Genomic DNA, 19,501 nt, shown 5'->3' with positions numbered 1-19,501 from the left:
GTTATGCAATTACTGAATATATTAGTTGAACAAATAATAAAAAGTTGCAATTTGAAAAAACTTATCATTTGTTTTACTAAAAATTTTGATCATTACTAGTTCTTTTTATTAGCTAAATAAGCATTTTATTTAGTTGCTGAATTTATTGGGTGAATCAATAAGAAAAAAATTGTAACTGTAAATTTAAAAACTATTACATTTTAGTTGAAATAATAAAAAGTTACCACTTATTCTTCCCAATTACATAGTTTTGTTACGTTTTTACTCCATATGTCATGCAAACAATTAAGAAAATTTTTAATTTGAAAAATTATCACTTTCGTTTCTATCTTGTTAAAAATAGAACAACACTAATTCTTATCAGTTTCAGAAACTTGTTATTCTGTTACTAAAAATATCAAGTGAATGAAGAATAAAAAGTTGTAATTTGAAAAATTATCATTTTTTACTGGTTAAAAAAATTAATTAAAACATTACTTCTTTTTTATATCAGTTACAAAAGCCTTCAATTTTGTTAATTTTCTAACTTTTTCTGATTATTTCAATATTTATTTACCATTACATAAAATTTATTTATTATTTATTTTTTTGAAGTAACCATTACATAAAAGTAATTTTATTGCAATTGATTTGAGTAATTTCTTTGGCGATGGTAAGTTTACCAAGACAAAAAAAAGGAAAGTTTTTATCCTTTGATAGACTTGATGCACGTTAACCCAAAAGTCCACAATACATTATGGTCTATATTTTTGTGTGCACGTGATGGAAAGTGTCACACATATGCAATTGTCCATAAGCCAAGTAGTTGTTCAAGCATAGCATTGAGTAAGCAACCTCAGAAATGGAAACTAATGGCTGTAGTCATCGGCATACTCCATTTGAACAAGACAAGGGTTAATAATGGGAGAATGTGGAAGTGATGAGTGATCTATGATAGCTAGCATACATAGCATACACGCCTCAATCTCATGATGTTCGGCAACCGCCCAACCACAATAATGTTATTACTGCAAATGCGCAAATGCAAGAAGACTAGTGGAGTTGAAGTGAAGTACATTTTTTCTGGAAGCGGCTGCCCAATATCTTAAGCTATTAGATTCATGTAGTGGAGTAGCACGATGGGTCTCGTTCACTAATAGGAACTACTTCAGCTAAATCTTATCCAGGAAGAATGGAAGAAGCTCGGGCAGCACTTTGGTTAATTAAAGGGGAAATGAATCAGAGTGTTTTTAATCATAGTTGTTAAATCATATATCGTGAATTGAAACGGTATTTTTGAGAATATCGTAACATGATATGCGTCAAATTAACCCATAAGGCAAGCCAGCTGACGCTAGGAAATGTGAGGTAAAGGCGTAAAGCAATGACCAACCTAACACAATTAAACAATGCAATATGCAACTTGGACTTTCTTTGATTTCCGTGTCACCATAACGCCTTTGCCCATAAGTCAAGAAAAAACAGTTGGCCATTGTCAAACTATGTCATTCTCCAATTACCACTACCAATACCACTATCACGGAAATCTTGTCTAAGAGGGCCGCCTCTCCTCTCTGGCTTGCATTGCTTCATCAACGGATGCTATCTATTTGCAAGGTGAACCATCGAGGGACCAAAGGAAAAGTAAAAAGGAAAGTCAAACCTTTTCTTTGCCTGCTATTAGGATTTATAACATTGCAGTATCATCCACCTATCAAGATTTTGTAACAGATGATTGGCTTTATAATCTTAGAATTCTTATAATTTCGACTTAAACAATCAAGATGATTCTCATTAATATTTATGGGAAAAAAAGTATCAAGATGATGTTGGAATCCACTGATCTCCTTGAATGAAATTCTGGACTGAATATGTATATACATGCTGCGATGGAATTTGTGTACTCCATGGAACTCTCTTCGACACATTCGATCCTGGTCCAGAACTCCTGAATTCTCCATAGAAAAGTGTTTTCAATGCAAAGTCACCACTCCATGGCATCCAACCGTTTGGAGAAACAAGCGCTTCGATGACACAATTTATATAAACTGTCCTTGAATATTCCTTCCATGGCCTTCCCAAATAATTCTTGTGCACTTTAGGTTTGCTATAATAGTATCTCATGTATTCATCTGTTCCATTGAGCAAGCAGTTCTGGAAAACTAGACCAGTTAATTGAGCAGGATCTGTTCTGCCATGAGCTGTGATGGCATTGTTCTCACCTTTTTCTGGCTTTAACTGCCGGGGAGCAACCAAAATTTCACAATCTTGGAACACTGAAGCAGAATTTCCAAAGATGAAGTCCACATTCCCCTGAATACGGCACTTCTTGTAGAATTGGCGGAGTGAATGAACATAGAGTGTATCTTGATTGCCTAAGAATTCACAGTTCTCAATGACAGAAAGATCACTGTCGGATCTGAAGGCTACTGCTTGGTGGGCATCAGGACCGGCTGTATTCTTAATTGTGAGGCCACTGGCCATAAATCCATCCCCAAGAATTCCTGCAACACATCAGAGTTGGGATAAGCTGATAATGCAGCAAACTTGATTATAAAAATTCTCTGGCTAACTAATCTTCCATCTCCACTATATATCAGCAATAATGGTATCTACTGCCTCAACAAAAATGGGTACATCATTTGGTTTAGACAAGCGAGCAAGATTTATCCAATGAGTTAAATCTGGAAATTTTGCTCAAAATGGGCTTACAGGCAATATAAACTAAGTGAAACCATGAAAATCTAGATGCATGATTTCATTAAAGCTTTAAATGGAATTGAGATTGAATGTATATACAATTCTATACCAGTTGGTTATGTATTAATTATCAAAACAAGTTGCTTACTTATCAGTCACCTCTTTAACAACATCGAGATTGGTTCATAATTTCAAAGCCAGAAGGGGTGAATTAATTCAACAGATCTAGCCCTGTTAGTGTATACTTGCATGAAAATGCGAAATTGTATGAAAACAAAGGGCAAAATTTGTCTCCACAAGCTTATACATTTGAAAGAGAAATCTTAAACAAAGTTAGACATGTCCTGAAATAAGGACAAAGAACAAACACCGTGACAATTCCGGTAGAGAAGTTAATCATGTCTGAATAAGGAACCTAAACCATGTGGTTGGTTTGTGAAGAAGGTGAAGGTGAAGGTATAAGCTATATTTTTTAATCACCCTCAAATAAAATTGACTAAAGTTAACACTCGTCAAATATGGACGTAACTACTACGCCTAATTTTTTTTGAAAAAGTGACTTTACTTTCAGCTTCACAAATTAACTACCCAAACCTCTATGCGCATTAGTTATTCTATTTCTATCATGTGCATAAGAAATCCACACATGAAATATTGATTTAGACGCTATTCTTCTCTTTATTTAAAAAAGGTAGATTGAATATATGACGAGATAGGATGAGAAAAAAAAATTGAAAAAATCTAATTTCAAATCATAGTGTTTGGTTTGGTGCAGATTAATTTTTTTTTATTTAATTTGAATCAAATTCGAATGTTAAATGTATATATTAAATTTTAATAAATTTTGAATCGGGATATGAAAAATCCAAAAAAACTAAACCAAACCAAATCATATATTTTTATTAGTTTTTATATATATTTTAAATTTTTATAAAATAAAAACAATTATTCTATATATACATTTACTTAAATATTTAAAAGTCATACTAAAATAATATATTAAAAACAAAATTTAATAAATTTTAAAAATTAACAAATCACACTGACAAAATTTGATTTGAATCAATTTATAAAAAAAATTGATTTGAATTAAATTTTAAAAATTTATAATATAACATATTATAAAAAAATAAAATCGGATTGATCAATTCTTAATAGTTATCATGTCTAATCTCAACCGCATCTAACCATTACCACTCGGATTTAAGTCAAGTAGTAGGAAATTATTCATATACAATGAAACACGCAGTGTCATTTTCCACATATTTTATGAAATTTTGGGCAATTTGCTAACATTCACAAATCTTTCCAAGTCTACGTTGAATTATACATTACTTTTAGACTTTTCCAACTAAAAGAAAGATCAAGTATGAACTCGTCTCTTGAGTCTAACGATCCTCCTACGCCAAGTCCAACATTAGTATATTTATGGAGTCTTGAATTAAACCCAAGTCATCGGTAAAAACTCATGACTCCCCACCTTTATACTTTCTAGTGTTACAAAAAAAAAAGAAGAAGCTAAAATAGGTTGCTCTGTTCTATAATTGAAGAGACCAATAATATAGATGTAATATGTTTGTTGAAAATTTAATGGTAATTAATTATTTGAATATCTAAAAATGGTTGAAAGTAATAAAAGGAGAGGGTACTCACCGACTGTAGCAGTATTGTAAGTGGTGACTCCAGGCTGCCCCACATTTAAAGAACCCGTGATGATCGTTTTACCCATCCCATCACCCAAGAACACCACGTTTTTCTTCTCAAACGGCACTCTTACCGTTTCCTCGTACACCCCTTCCTTTATGTGTATCACGAAATAACGTTTCGTTTCTGCGTTATCCGGTGCAGCATTAACGGCCTCTTGCACCGTCTTGTAACACCCTCCGCTCCCGTCTTTACACACCGTTACGTCCACCTCTAAGTCTGACGGAAAACCCCCGTTAAACCCCATGTCCGTCCCACCCGACCCCTTCTCGTAAAACCCTTCCCGTTCCGTTTTGGGAGGGGTCCACGAGGCTATGTCATCCCCCTGATTATCGTAAGCGCCCATCATGCTTAACGCGTTGCTGCTGTATTGCGTTAGAGTGTCCAAAAACGCCATCGTTTGGTCGACCAGTTTGGTGTCGTTCACGTACTTGAGCGCGCTCCAACAATCGTATTGGTAACAAAGGGCCGCGCTCATCCATGCACGTGAATCTTTGATCTTGCCACCTGTTAACGCGTCGTTGGCTGATTTCATGCGGTAATCTGAGTAAGAAAGGATCTCCAGGCAGATGGTGGCGGCGTTTGTACGGTTAAGGTTGCCTTTGGAGGAGTCAAGGATGGATTTTACCATGGATTGTCCGGTTTTGAGGTTCTGGGAAGAGACGGAAATGGCTGAGTGGATGATTTGGAGGGAGGTTGGATTAGGAGGGAGAGGGGAGGAGGATTGTGTTAGGGAAGTTTCACAGGGTTGAGGGAATCGAGTGGATTGGCATGCAAGGCGGATTTGAGTGGAGTTTGAGGCGGAAACAGGGGAATTTCGAGGAGATGAAGGTGGGTTTTGATGGTGGTGGCGACTGGAAGAAGACAGGTTGAAGAAAAGGGTCAGGGAAAGAAGGGAAAGGAGAAGAAGAGAGGACATTGAGATTGATAGAAGGAAAAAAGTGGATTTCCAAGCTGGTTTTTTGGAAGGTTTTTTGTGCGATAGGTTTAAGGGAGGAGGTGGTGGTGAAGATGTAGGCATGGACTTTGGGGTTGGGGGGGTATTTATAGATGGAAGGGATGGGGAGGTTGGAAATTATAAGGAAAGTAGAAATTGGTGGTGATTAGGAACATGGGACTTTGAAAACTTTTGGAATTAAAAGGGGATTCACGAGACGAGAAGAGAGTGAAAGTGAGAGTCACGGGGATTATAGGTTTCGGATTTTGCGAATGGAACAAAGCGAAACAGAGCGAAGAGGAGACAGAATTTTTAGTCTGTTATGCGATGAAATGGAAAGCAGATTAGGAAAGGTGTGGACGTGGAAGAAAATAAATGGAATGGTGATCTATAATCATCAATGGTGCTGCTGCAGATCTGTTATCAAAAGGGAAAGACCAACACAGAGGAGGTGGGCTTTGTAATTTTGGGTGGGAAATAATGAGTGGGTATTTGCTGTTTTCTAACTATTTTAGTATTATTAGAGCGGTGAAAAAAAAAAAAAGTAACCTTTTTGAAACAGAGTTGAGTTGTTAAAAGGCTGGTCTTGACTCTTGACTTTCGAATAACAAGAGAACGATGCCAAGCCGAGAACCCTGGCTATCGTGCTTGGTGCTGGGCCTGCTTTTGTTTTCAATTTTTTTTTTCACTAAACAGTAATGTTTTATTTAGCAACGTCTTTAAAGCTTAAAACTCAAACCAAATTCAGCTCCGTCCATTTATTTAAGTCTAGACTATACTAGGCTATTTGAAAATATATATTTATATTAATATATTTTATATTTAAAATATATCATCTCAAATTTATTACAAAAGTACCTTTAAGTATCAAATTAGTTTGTATTAACAAATATTTTACTTTTACAATTAAAAATAAAAATTCTAAAATAAAGTTTAACAATTGTTGTGCATATTCATAAAGCATGAAAAAGTTATTGTTCAGGTCTTCAGAGGCAGGCAGAACCACCAAGTACATCAATATAGAGGCAAACACACTGCGAAATCAGAAAAAGAAACTCTATGCTTAAGAGAACAATCTATAGTCAGCATGATAAAGAAGAATAAATAGGAGAACAGCTCCTCTACGAGAAAATAAAAATGGGGGTAGTGACACAAGTGCTACTTGTATAAAAACAAACGATCAATTGTTCAGGACAAACTTCCATTTCAACAAGAGTGCTACATTTTCTCTCAGGGGAGAAAAATAGAAAAAAAAATGGATTATCGATCATATTGAAAATTAATTTGTGTATGATCATAATAATCTACAGCCTATGTATTTGGAGATAATAGCATGGCTTCTGAACAACTTTTACACTTTACGAGCTAGTGTCCTCTGCTTTGTTGCATGCTGAACTACTTTTTCTTCTACAGGAAGACCCTTCCGCCGCCTCACAGAATCAATGAGCTTTCTTGATGTATTTGGAAGAACACTAGAACCATCTCCAAATTCTTCTATCTCCTCTTCTGTTTTCGGTACAAAAAAAGGATCCTCAGGAAGTGCTTCCCAATGGCTAAGCACAAGAAGGGCACTAGAAGCCCCAGATGTCCATCTCCTTAGTTCATCAGCAAAACCAAAACTTTCAGAAACTGGCACATAGGCATGCACAGTAAAAAGTGGAGAGCCTTCCTGCATTTCTTCCTTCAAAACTCGGGCTCGCCTCCGAGCAAGCACAGCATACATAGGGCCCAAATATTCAGTTGGAGTATTCAACTCACAAAAGTACATGGCTTCAACAAGCCTAGGCTTCCTCTGAAGCACAGCTGCTCTACAGGCATCCTTGACTGCTGTCATTACCTGTCCAGTAAAAAGGCCGTACTGCTCAGATTGTTGGTTAGGTTCTGACTCGCTGGCCTGCACAGTAGAGGGAGAGATAGATGCTTCAATGATAAATGCTAGTCCCCACATTGGCTCATCACATAAGGGGCCAGCTGCAGTAGCCATTTGAAATCCAGATATCACACTACTTTCAAGATTCTTTGCTTCTATGTAGAGTGGTTGTATCACTTCCGAAGATGTAACAGCAGCTATATCCCCAGCACTAGAATTATCAGCTAATCCCAATCTCACAGATACATGAGGGAAGCCATGTATCAGAACAGAGCTATCATTGTTCTCCCTTTTGTAATCCGGAGTGAAGAGGAGGTTAGGACCAACCTGCCTTGGTCCAAGTGCCCAGATCCTGCTAAGAAGCTTGAGCCATTTACCTTTGCATTTTTCAAACTGATCCTCGTTGTTTTCATTTCCATACGAAATATAACCCTCCAGAGCATCAACTATGCGTTTTCTGAGTACTTCAATTGGACTCTCATCTTCACCCACACTTAATCTATGTATTTCCAAGCTTTTACCACTCTGCCCCACTTTACCTCCAATAACATCTGAGAGCAAATCAGCGCTTTCATCAAGCACCTTGGTTAGTGTAGATGGAAGTTTCATGACTTGAGCACGGATGACACATCTTCCATTTGGAGTAATTTTTTCAACATAATCAGAGCTAGCACTCAACAGTTTCAAATCCTCCAATGGATTAGATAAATCACCCTCAATAGTCTCTTTATAGGACACAAGAGGTGGAGAGACTTCTAGGCTCACCTTTGCAAATCTCTCCTTCAAATCCTTAATGCATCTTTCTAGATGAACCTCCCCAGCAGCAGCTAACACATGTTCCCCTCTAGATGAAACAGTGACCTCCACAAATGGATCTGCTCGATTCAGAAGCCTCAAACCTTTCATAAGAGCACCCATATCTGCTGGATCAGAGGGCTCAATTGCAACCTTTAGGGTGGGGGCAACCTGGAATGCCATACTGGAGAAAGGCCAACAGTTTCTTGTGGATGAGAGAGTTGCACTTTTTAATATATGCTGGCCAAGTCCACGAATTGCCACAATATTCCCAGCCCTTGCACAGGTCACTGGTTTCAGACCTTGACCCATCATTAAATATAAGGACTGCAATTCAGCTTCCTGCACATGCTTCTGCATTGATTGCCCTCTCAATGGATCATATAGAGCTGAAAGCACAAAAACTCTTTGTCCTAATGTAAGAACCCCACTAAAGATCCTAGCAAATGCAAGGAAGCACTCATCTGATTCACTAGTTCCACCTTCATCAGTGAAATTGTTTAAAATCTCCCCATGCGGACCCCGTTGCGGCAGCATCTTTGTTGGGACTGCAAACATCTTAGATACAAAACCAACACATGGTGCTTCAGGGCTAGAATCACAAACTTCAACCGACTTTCTCACAAGATTAGCCTCTGCAAGCACATTAGAGTCCACCCCTTTATTGAGAATCTCTCTATTGGGAAGCAAGCGTGAAATCCTAAAAGATTGGGCAGCAATTGGATCTGGCATACACTTCACCACCATTGACAAAACTGCATCTGACAAAGGAAGCCATCTGCTCATGACAGCTTGAAGCAAAATCTTTGAGTCCTTATTCTGCAGTTCACGAGGAGGAACAGACAAATTAAAAGATTTAATCACTTTCGCAAGCATCCCTTTGCCCCCATCTGGCTCCGAAGCAGCCTGGTAAACATGCCAAAGTGGTTCAAGAACAAACTGCACAAACATTGGCCGCGCCTTACTTCCTCCACCTAATCCCTTCTTCCCAACAATCATCTTGGTCTTGGGATTGAAATACCGAGGACCCCAGAAAGCCTTTTGAAGTGCAGCTGTACTTGCCCCAAGCTTAGAAGCATATAAATCAGCAAACTCATTAATTGTAAAACCCCACCCATCCAATGCACACACAAATGCCACATTTCCTTTTTGAGGCTGAAAGGTATCCTCTTCATCATCCTCTATAGACTCCAAATTATCGTCACTCACCTCACCAGAAGGGCCAGCAAGTATGGAATCAACATCAGACAAATATTTCTCCGACTTATACGTACTCATAATCCCATTTACCTCATGAACAATCCTCAATAAACGATTATAAGCTTCCATAGGGCTCAACTTCAACTCACATATCAACCTATCAATCTTATTAAGAACTAAACATGGGGTAACCTTCTCAATCCAAGATTGACGCAAAACCGCATGAGTTTGAATATGAACACCCTCAACAGCATCAACCAAAACCAGTCCACCATCACTCAACCGTGCGGCAGTAGACACTTCACTACAAAAATCCATATGACCAGGAGAATCTATAAGGTTAATCTCATAGTCTTTATAATGAAGAGCTATGGAAGAACTCTTCATTGTTATTGCTCTCCTTTGTTCTTCATCAAGATAATCCATAAACCTAAGCTTACCAGCTAATTTAGGGTGAAGTACACCGCCCCCCGTGGCGGCTATCAAATGATCAGCCAATGTGGTTTTACCATGATCAACATGTGCTAATATGCATATATTTCTAATCTTTCTTGTATCAAAGTCACCCATTTTTATGTTCTTCTCTAAGTTACAACAACAACAACAACAACAACAATCAGAGCTAAAATAACAGAAATCTGATGTAAATGTATTGGGAATCTTAAAACAAAGCAAAAAAAAAAATTGGGTATTTTAGGTATATTGATTCTCAGGCACTATACTACAAAGGGAAAGAATTAATATCTCCGTTCGGCAACAGATTTTAGCTGTCGTCGCAGAAACAGTGTTCGGGTGGATCTTCAGTGGCACGATTGGGTTTATTTGACAGCGTCACCCCTGCCAATAGCCAGTGGTCTCGAAAGATGCAGTGGCTTCCTCGCGCCGCAGATCCCTTCAAGCTTTCTTTTTGACCCTGTAGAAGAAGAGAAATGAGAAAGAAAAATAGGGCAGCAGGAGAAAGGGCGAAAGGCACGTGCAATCAAGGAAGGAGAAGGGAGTGGTTTAGCTGCCACACGTGTCGGGCTATATTTTTTTTGGTTTTTTTTTTAATCTTTTGTTAATAATAAAAGGGGTTGTTTTAACTTTTTAGGGATGCTTAAATAAATGGAGAAAACTAAAATTAAAAAAAAAATAGCTTGTAAGTGGTTTAAAATAATGTTAAAATTATAATTATAATTATAATTATAATTGCCAGAGTGTAATCATCAAAATAAAATAAGGAGAAATTTACAAATTTTAATAGATTCCATTAAACAAAATTCATATTAAGCTAAATATTTAAGTACCAAAAATTGTAGCATTATATATAAAGAAAAATTAAAATTTTACTTGATATTTTTATTAATCATTTCTTTTTTTACCACATTATCATCATTGTTTTTACAATTAGTTTCAATCTAATCACTGTAATTTTCAATCTCATAAATTTATTTTATGAAAACCAATCATAATTAATTTTTTATTGCAAAAAAAAAATTCAATAATAGAAAAAGAAAAAGAGCGGGGCCCAATGACTACAAGGGGGCAGGGGCAAAATCTAAACAAGATATTATCGGTACTATACAGTCGAGCTTGTAAAGTCTTCAACCCGAACTCCACAATCGCTTTTTCTCTCCATTGAAGATCAATTGACGGTTCAACTCACATTTTCTCTCCTCCTTTGCTCGATTCTCTCTCTCTCTCTTGTTCTCATGGTGAGTCCTCTTTCGATCTATTAACGAGTATGTATTGTTTCTAGGGTTTTGTTTCTTGTCTCTCTTTCAATAACTTTGGGTTTAAACCTAACAAGGCATACAAATTAGGGTCTTTAGGGTTCTGGATTAATGGGTCTCTGTTGATTTCTTGGGTTTCTTTGCTTTCTTGGGTTTCTTTGCTTTTTGACCTTTACTTTTTTTTTTTCGTTTTCACGTGAGGAACTTTTTGGGTGCTTTTAGTTGATTGATTCTTGAATTATTCGAAGGTAGGAAACCCTTGATGGGTTTTTGAGTTCTTGTTGGTTTTTCAAGCAATTGAGTTGTTTTGCAACGTATGTTAAAAATTTTTCTTTTTTCTTGTGATTGTATGTGCTAGTTATATGCTGGTTTCATAAATGATTTAGATGCAAATAGGAAGCAGTTGACAGAGCGGATGCTTGGGACAATTATTATAATGGATCCAAGTAACTTGTCTTTGAGTTTTTTTGCTTAGACTGGAAGCTCATAGTTTTTTCATAGTTTCTTAGTTAGGCAATTGGATTGTTAAATTTCTAAACATTAAGTGAACTAATATTCTACAGTTCCAATAGCTAGATAATCGATTTTACAGAGAGAGATGTGTTGTGCAGTATGTTTTGCTAGAAAATATCAGTAGGAAGCTGACTAAGAATACCTCCCATCGTGTTGAACTTATTGCCTTACTGAAATTTTTGCTGTGAAAATAATATGTTTTTTATTGTTATCACTTATCAGTGGAAATTAGACGATAAAGTTTTATATAGTTGTGATAGATATGGACTTTTTTTTTATTTGTCTAGATAGTTTTTAGGCACCTATTGGGTAATCAACAATATTTTCTACCGGGGTTTGTTATGTTCGTTTGCTTTAGTATTTACTCTTTATTAGCTTTTCATCTCTATGCCCACAAACATTGCGTAGACAATGAGACTAGGTATCAGGATAGATAGTCCTGCATATGCTTTAGTTCTATGTATCTCATAAGAGTGCATTTACCAGGGTGCTAATATCAGACATGATTTTGCTGCAGTATTTTTCACAAGGTCTGTGGTTGATGGAATTACCAAGTGCATTTTGCAATGGCATTCTCTCCTTCCTCAAGTGGCACATTGGATATGAGCCCTTATTAATGCATTATAGCAGTTTGTTTAGTGGAGAATGCCAAAGATTTTGACATAGCAATATAAAAATCTGGATCATAATTCAAGAGTAAAGAGTCTCTTAAACTTTGGAGTGTTTTTCTGCTGAATCCTCCTGATGCTCAAATTACTTCATTGTCATTATGGAGTGAAGGTCTGGTTTGGAAGCAAGATACATCCCTTTCATGCATGAAAAGGCTAAACAATGCAGTTTGGTTGGTTGGAACAAATGCTTACGAGTACATAATCTGAATGTACTTCTCAACGTGATAGAAAAGCTGAGAAAGTATATAAGATGGTGGACCATTTGTGTAGAGCAATTGACTTTTTCTAACAATATGAAGAAGTTTCAGATGATATACATACTGAATTGGAGATAGGACACAAAAGTATCTTGTTTGACTATTGCAATTCGAATTTGACTCTTGTACCAGATTTTAACATTAGTTTTTCCTTTGTGAGAATAAATTGCTATATTTATGAGTTGAATGACTCAAGACTATGCGAATTCTTACTATTGTTTGGAGCAATGGGAATTCAGGTTTTTATGGATCTCTGGTTTTGCCTCATTCTTTGAATTGTTTGATTGTATTGATTAGGTTTATGCCTGTTCATACAAAAATGATAATCGCTAAATCTGAGGATATTAGGCACTTGATAATGTTGAAACATGGGCCATGGGCTACTAGAGCTTTTTGTTATTGCAACATGCAGTTACCTCTTTGTACCTTGGCATATGACTTGGATTCTTAACAACTCATGATGGTGCTATATTGGAGCTTTTGGCATTATTTGTATATTTTGGGCTTTAGACTTATGCACCTGCCTTGCCCGTCACATTCTGGAAAACATATTTTTTCCACTATTTGGCGGGGTATTTTCTGTAAGACTCTTGGATGTGACACGTTTCACGAGGATAAATTGGAAAGTTTTAAGTTTGTCTATCTAATTTTTGGAGTAGGGCATAGTTTTAGTTAACTCTTCTCATTTTGTATGTTTTCTAATTTACTTGATACAAAACAAGGTGCTAATCTATAGGCTATATATTTTATGTATCAGCAGATTTAAGGAATTTTGCTGCAGTTGCATTGAATTCTATTACATTCTACCACTTGTCTTTAACATACACTTGATGGAAACCTTCTTGCCACTTTTTGAAGTTAAAATGCAAAAAGCACGTGGGAGACCAATGTGTCCTCAAATTCTTTGAAAGCTTTATGGAAAATGTAATTGGATTTGGAGGAAGGCGTGGTAATGTTTTCTACTATTTGATTTAAAGTGGTGGCACTTGAGATTTAGTCTAACATGTTATTATTTTCAAGGCATGCTATGTGCAGTAGGTGGTTCTACCAGAGTATAATCTTTTGGGTTACTAGATTTAGGACATATCATGTATAATCACATTTCTATTGTTTTAGCCCTGCAAGTGACTGAAAAGTCATAGGCACTATCTGCTGATATCTTATGTTGAAAATCTTAATGTGCTAATTCTATGGAGGTGTTTTCTAGTTTGTTAATGTTAGTCACCATTTCGTAGAGATATATCCTTCGTGTAGTTTGCATTTGCAGCATGCAGTCAGCCTTTTGTAAAAGGCAGGACAGTTAATTGTCTTACCTGTATTGTTGAGTAATCAGATCAACAATATTCTTTTAATATTTTTTTATTGTTTCTTCATGCCTTTATTTAACATTCAACCTATATGTTTCTTTTTAGCAAGGAACATGTTTAGCAAGACATCTCATCAAGAAGGGGTCCATGCATGGGTTCATGAGCCCTACATGAGTCTCAACTTTAAACTTGGTTTCCTTCAAAACACCTACCTTTCCGTCCATGTCTCTTTGTTCTCTTTTCAATTATCTAAATTCTTTTGTGATATACATAAGAGATATTCTGGAAACATTGAGAAAGCTAGTTGGTTAGAGAAGTTTTATTATATTGGGTGACTTGTTCTATCACCTTGTTCCGCATGAAGGTATGTTGCCCAATTTCTTGATCTACTGTATGTTTCAAAGAGACAAGATGGAGAGATTTACATTGACCTAAAATTACTAAAACTTTTCCATTGTTCTATAGCTTTTTATTTTTTATAAATATTTTCCTAATGAATTATTTATGTGCAATGTACATGCTAATTTTCAAGCAAATTCATTTTTGTAACAATTTGATTGATAAAATTGCTTTTAGTATATACGTGTTACGATTGTAATTTGTGATACAAGGTAAATAGGCTTTGAGAGACTAAATAGCAAAACAAAGCAGAATCTAATTTCAAAATAGTATAGCAATGCTATTCACTAGCGCTTGCAATTATATCAGCAGATTGACTTCTGAATGTTAGATATATTTATTGCCTTCATGTTGTCCTTGTTCTCATTTTTGTTTTTGGAAATTTGACATTTGTTTAGTGGAATTAGATTTTTTCCCTATGGGAATTAAATCAAATAGCAGAGTGGACATGAGATTGACTGGCATGTGAAATAGATCCTGCCATGAATTAAATCAATGTTAGGCACGAAACAGATAGAGGTGGCAGTTTATTAATATCTTACTTCCATACTTCCAGATCATACTGCATTCATAAGAATAAGTGCAACCGGTGAAATGAGCGGAAGCAGAAAACGCGGTTCCAAGTGGGATTCAAAAGAGGAACGCCAACATTCTCTTGAAAATGTACGAGACAGCGCTTGGCCTGCGAAAGCAGGTATGTCTTTTCATGATAGAGAATCAGAACATGGATATTTCTCTCCAGAGGTTGGTAGGAATTGCAACAAGTGGTCTGTTGCCAAAGCCAGTGACATGATGAAATCTAAGCATGGACTGCCTTCAAGGGAATCTTTACCTGGAAGCAGAGGTGGCCAAAAGGATGATAACATCAATGTTGACTGTGTCAAAAATTGGAAAACTACAACTCTGTGGGATGGGGATGAGACTTACAGCATGAAAATGTCACCTGGCCTTGAGGATTGGAGGCAACAAAATCGCCACCATTCTCCTAAAAGTGATTGGAGCAGGTCTTACAGGTTCGATTGTCTACTCTGTTTATCCTTGATTGTTTTTATCTTCTTTTTGAAAGTGTTCTGCATTGTTAGCTTTGTATAACATGACTCCATCATATCAATGCCATACCCTAAATATTACACACTGATTCTTCAATGTTGCTAAGAAATTGAGAATCAATTACTTATTGCTTCTTTTTGGCATTTTCATTTATGTTGGAAATGCTTCTCTATACTAAAAGAATTAATTTTTTTCCCAATTAGTTTGTGATTCCCCCCCCCCCCCCCCCTTGTTGGTTTGCTTAAAAGTTTATGTTGTGAGGTTGCATCTTAGCTTAATTTGTTGAGCACAATACTGTTGAACTCTCTAAGTAGTATTATGGTTTATGCTTATTTGCCTGGATAAAGGTTCTGTTCCTTCTTGTCTCTCTTTCCTCTATATCTCTCTTCTTCCTTTTGAATACTATTGGTTTTTTAGTATGTCTCCAATCTATAGTTTTACCCACAGAAGCAGGAGTAGGAGCTGGAGCAGAAGTCGTAGTAGAAGCAGGAGCCGAAGTCCAGTTCGTGGCATTAAGCGGCAATCTGGATTCCATGAGAGAACCAGAAGTAGATCTGGAGTGTCAACTCAATTATGTAAAGATTTTATGGCTGGGAGATGCAGGAGAGGCAGTCAATGCCACTTTCTTCACCAAGATATTCAAAGTGATGAGGATGGTTGGGATAATAGACAAAAGAGAGGTGGCATGTCAAAATATTTTACTCCCAATGATGGTAAAGATTATCTGATTAAGAGTGGAAGATCCACTGATTGCTGTGCTGATTATCTGAAAGGTAACTGCCGTAAGGGCGCATCATGTAGGTTTGCTCATGATGGTGCTTCTGATGGCTTTAGTAGAGGATCAATAAACGAGGTAAGTAGGGAAAGAGAAAATGACAAGAGGAACAGAGTTACAACTCCAGAGCAATATGTTGAGCATGAAGCTCGAAGAAGCATGGATGTTCCTTGCAAATACTTTGCTGCCGGAAACTGTCGTAGTGGAAAATATTGTAGGTTTTCTCATCATGGTGAGGCACGTGCAAGTCCTGAAAGAAGGTCACGAGGTGATAGGGGTGGATGGGGTCAAACTTCTGTTAGTGTGGATAAGTTGCTGGGTGGTGCAAAATCAAGAGATGCAGATGCTTCATTCAATGTGGAGAAATCTTGGAATGCTCCAAAATGGAGCAATGCTAATGCTTCAAATGAAGGTGAGAAATCCTGGTCTGGTCCAAAATGGGGTGATGCTGATGCTTCAAATGAGGTGGACAAATCATGGACTGGTTCAAAGTGGAGTGATACAGGTGCCTACTTAGGGGCTAATAAGTTGAACAAGGAAACAAATGGAAAAATGGGTGCCTCTGAACCAAGATTCTCTGATTGGTCCTTGGATGATAGATGGCAGCATGACTTTGATGCAAGTGGAAAGAACGGTGAGAGTAACGTGCATTATAAAACAGTTGATATTGACAAGGATGAAGCAATTCCGAGGAAGATAGAAAATGCCGGTGTTAGTATGGGTGCTGGGGAGTCACTTGGTGACATGGAGATGTCTCCTGAGTGGAATTACGGGATCCACTCTTCTGTTAAAATACAACATTCTCGCAGTTCAAAATCAACACCTGTGGACTCATCTGTACCAGCCCAGGAAAAGAATATGACTAAAGACGCCTCAGGTTGGGTGCATGATGAGCTTGCAGCTTCGCAGCCACTGTCAACTGAGAAATCTAACTTTCAACAGGACCACATGATGAGGGGCAGCAGTGCTGTTGCATTGCCATGTGACAGTAATGATATTAGCAGAAATACTTCTGTTTCACGCATTGATCTAAATTTTTCTACCAACAACCTGTCAATGCCAAGCTTTGACCAGCCTGGGCCAAGTTCAAGTTCTTTACCTTATTCAAGCTTAGGTGCAGTTGGACAAAGTCAAGTGGCAATCCCTTCTAATGAAGTAAATATGAAAGTTATGCAAAACAGCCTGCTGTTTCAAGAGGAGAAACCAAGCAACAAACTAAATATTGGAGATACAAATCTATTACCCGGTAATTCTGGAACTCAGTCAACTCAGAAAATGGTAAGCAGCGAACAGCTCACCCAACTTACCAATCTTTCAGCCTCTCTAGCTCAGTTATTTGGAAAGGGGCAGCAACTTCCACAACTTCATGTTGCTCTTACTGCCCACGATCCAATGCAGGTGACTTCTTTTCCGAACTCTGGAGGACCTGTTGAGCCAGATTCTGTGCCAACTGTACAGCCAGGTCAAGACATTATATTCCAGGAGCAATATGACCCTATATCTGATAGCATTGGGCCTGTTAAGACACAGGACACAAATACTAAGGCTTTAGTGATATCAGTACATCCTGTTTCTCAGAAAAATACTACAGATGGTAAACCAGAACTATCAACTAATAAGTTATTATCGTCATCTCATGTGGATAGCACAAATGGTGGTGATTTTCCTAATGATCACAGTTCCAAAAGAGAGCCTGATTTTGATAGTCATAAGCTAAATCAACTGAAGCCTCTTGCAAGTTCTGAGGTGACAAAGGAAAATGGAGTTGAGGAAACCAAGAAAGCTGAAGACGAGAATAAGAATGGTCCATCAGAGAACATAGACGCAGAAGACAGGACTGATGAGGGCAAGAAGAGCAAGGATGGTAAGGGAATTCGTGCATTTAAATTTGCATTAGTTGAATTTGTCAAGGATCTCCTAAAACCAACATGGAAGGAAGGTCAAATTGGCAAAGAGGCTTACAAAAACATTGTCAAGAAAGTTGTTGACAAAGTGACTGCTACAATGCAAGGAACTAATATTCCTCAAACACCTGAAAAAATTGATCAATATCTGTCATTTTCAAAGCCAAAGCTTAGCAAACTTGTACAGGTGAGTGCAGCTTACTTTTAAATTGAAAGGGTTTAGAATTTTGGATGGGAAAGAAAAAGAACATGAAACCTTTCTTTTGTTGTCTTTTCCATGTTTACTTGGCATTGTGCTCTTGGTCAGATGAGTTACAACTCATTGAAAGATGCCCTATGTCTTGTTAATAGTTGAAGTTGATGGAAAATTCCATTCTATAATTTAATTATTTGTTTATCATAGTTTGTTTCATTTTGTGCATAGTTTGCTGACATCATTATACTGTTTTTGATTCTGTTGCAGGCATACGTGGAAAAGTTTCAGAAGAGCTAAAAGAAACAGGGATAGCCATGTCTTCTTGCTTTATTATTTTTGCAGCTTCTAGAAATGCTAACGTCTTAAATTTCAGTTTATATGTTTTATTCCTAGGAGGCAGGGTTAAGTAGTGACTTTTTAAACTCCATGTAGATATATATTCTGTATTACAAGTTTAACATATGATGTTGGCACTTGCTTCTGCATATGTGTGGGTAGTTTGTAGCAGTTGTGATCATTTTCTGAATCTAGTGTCTGAACTGACAGTGATTGTTTACTCTTTTATCATCCTGCTTATTAATATATCTAGGGTTCTGTGTGCCTAAGTTTGATGTTTTTGACATTTTTGAAACTTGGCACCTTTTGGTCTGTCATTTATATATTTGTCAGTGCAGAGAAAGAAGGGTGGTTCTTTTTATGATTTCATATAAAAATGAATGAATGAATGAAGTACAGCAAAAAGAACTAATAAAATGAGGGGAAAATGTAGTAAATTAAGTAATTTTTGTTGTAAGTTTGAATATATATAGATAAGCAAAAAAATATGATATTTTGATTTAGTGAGCAACAAATAAAATTTCCTTTTATAGCTCGAGCTGGATTGGGTTGAAATGGTCTGAGGGTGTATTTGTGAATATATTCTAATATAAGTTGCATGTGTCATTCATAAATATTGAAATGATGAAAAGGGTTTACTGGGTGAAGTAGGAGATGAATATCTTACTTTCATAGATGCCTAAAAAATGCTTTAAACCACACCATACCATGCCTTCAACTTCTTGGTCCTTGTTGTAAGTACATTTGAGTCATTGATATTAATTTAATTCATTAATGCGGGTAGTACAGAAAAGAATTAACTCATTAATTGCAGCATTTATGACAATTGTACATTTTGGCTGTTGAGATTGCCCCGACTTATATTTAATTAAGTCATGGGGTTGCCTATCAAGACTCTAATCCCACGACCTACCTGTACTTCAACCCAAATATTTGTTGGTAATTAATTGAACATGTATACTTGTTTTTTTTTTTTTTTTTTTTTTTTTTTTTTTTTTTTTTTTTAAAGAAATTTGGTTGCTGTTACGGGTGAGGTTTTATGTTTTTTTTTTTATTTTTTTATTTCTTTGGAACATGCAGATGCAATTCCAATGTCATAAAATTAGTGCACCCAACATTAATATTTGTAGTTTTAGGTCATTTGTTACACATTTTCTCTTTGACGATATCCTGACTTGAGCATATATCGGATCACC

At 36.7% G+C, this 19,501-nt stretch overlaps 3 protein-coding genes across 6 annotated transcripts; 1 reads left to right on the top strand and 2 right to left on the bottom strand.

The window, feature by feature from the left end:
* Positions 1-1,631: 1,631 nt before the first annotated feature.
* LOC111292980 (putative pectinesterase/pectinesterase inhibitor 51) lies at positions 1,632-5,802 on the bottom strand. Its single transcript, XM_022885656.2, has 2 exons — positions 4,333-5,802; positions 1,632-2,483 (listed from the first exon to the last, which is right to left on the bottom strand). Exons 1-2 carry the CDS (start codon positions 5,402-5,404, stop codon positions 1,798-1,800), a joined length of 1,758 nt encoding a protein of 585 aa, XP_022741391.2. The 5' UTR covers positions 5,405-5,802; the 3' UTR covers positions 1,632-1,797.
* A 665-nt stretch (positions 5,803-6,467) lies between these two features.
* LOC111292000 (uncharacterized) lies at positions 6,468-10,154 on the bottom strand. Its single transcript, XM_022884174.2, has one exon. It carries the CDS (start codon positions 9,753-9,755, stop codon positions 6,672-6,674), a length of 3,084 nt encoding a protein of 1,027 aa, XP_022739909.2. The 5' UTR covers positions 9,756-10,154; the 3' UTR covers positions 6,468-6,671.
* A 599-nt stretch (positions 10,155-10,753) lies between these two features.
* On the top strand, positions 10,754-18,574 carry LOC111291712 (zinc finger CCCH domain-containing protein 38-like). 4 transcript variants are annotated; one of them, XM_089766321.1, is made up of 4 exons: positions 10,754-10,879; positions 14,601-15,057; positions 15,542-17,960; positions 18,237-18,574. In XM_089766321.1, exons 2-4 carry the CDS (start codon positions 14,639-14,641, stop codon positions 18,264-18,266), a joined length of 2,868 nt encoding a protein of 955 aa, XP_089622447.1. In that variant the 5' UTR covers positions 10,754-10,879; positions 14,601-14,638; the 3' UTR covers positions 18,267-18,574. The 4 variants fall into 4 exon arrangements, with proteins under 4 accessions (XP_089622447.1, XP_089622446.1, XP_022739368.2 ...); XM_089766320.1 differs by having other exon boundaries at positions 15,530-17,960; XM_022883633.2 differs by having other exon boundaries at positions 15,512-17,960.
* The last annotated feature ends 927 nt before the right edge of the window (positions 18,575-19,501 follow it).

The sequence above is a fragment of the Durio zibethinus genome, chromosome 10 (assembly GCF_047325235.1).
Source record: "Durio zibethinus cultivar Kanyao isolate XHJ-2024 chromosome 10, ASM4732523v1, whole genome shotgun sequence".
Classification (NCBI taxonomy): Eukaryota; Viridiplantae; Streptophyta; class Magnoliopsida; order Malvales; family Malvaceae; genus Durio; species Durio zibethinus.
The sequence above is the reverse complement of the archived record's forward strand: the minus strand, read 5'-3'. Positions and strand labels throughout refer to the sequence as shown.

Excerpts from the sequence above, each read along its gene's own strand:
- LOC111292000 (XM_022884174.2), bottom strand. The coding sequence starts at position 9,755 with ATGGGTGACTTTGATACAAGAAAGATTAGAAATATATGCATATTAGCA.
- LOC111292980 (XM_022885656.2), bottom strand. The coding sequence starts at position 5,404 with ATGCCTACATCTTCACCACCACCTCCTCCCTTAAACCTATCGCACAAA. Across the intron at positions 2,484-4,332 it reads TTACAATACTGCTACAGTCG|GAATTCTTGGGGATGGATTT; the intron begins GTGAGTACCCTC and ends GATGTGTTGCAG.
- LOC111291712 (XM_089766319.1), top strand. The coding sequence starts at position 13,254 with ATGGAAAATGTAATTGGATTTGGAGGAAGGCGTG. Across the intron at positions 13,288-14,600 it reads TGGATTTGGAGGAAGGCGTG|ATCATACTGCATTCATAAGA; the intron begins GTAATGTTTTCT and ends CCATACTTCCAG. Across the intron at positions 17,961-18,236 it reads AGCTTAGCAAACTTGTACAG|GCATACGTGGAAAAGTTTCA; the intron begins GTGAGTGCAGCT and ends ATTCTGTTGCAG.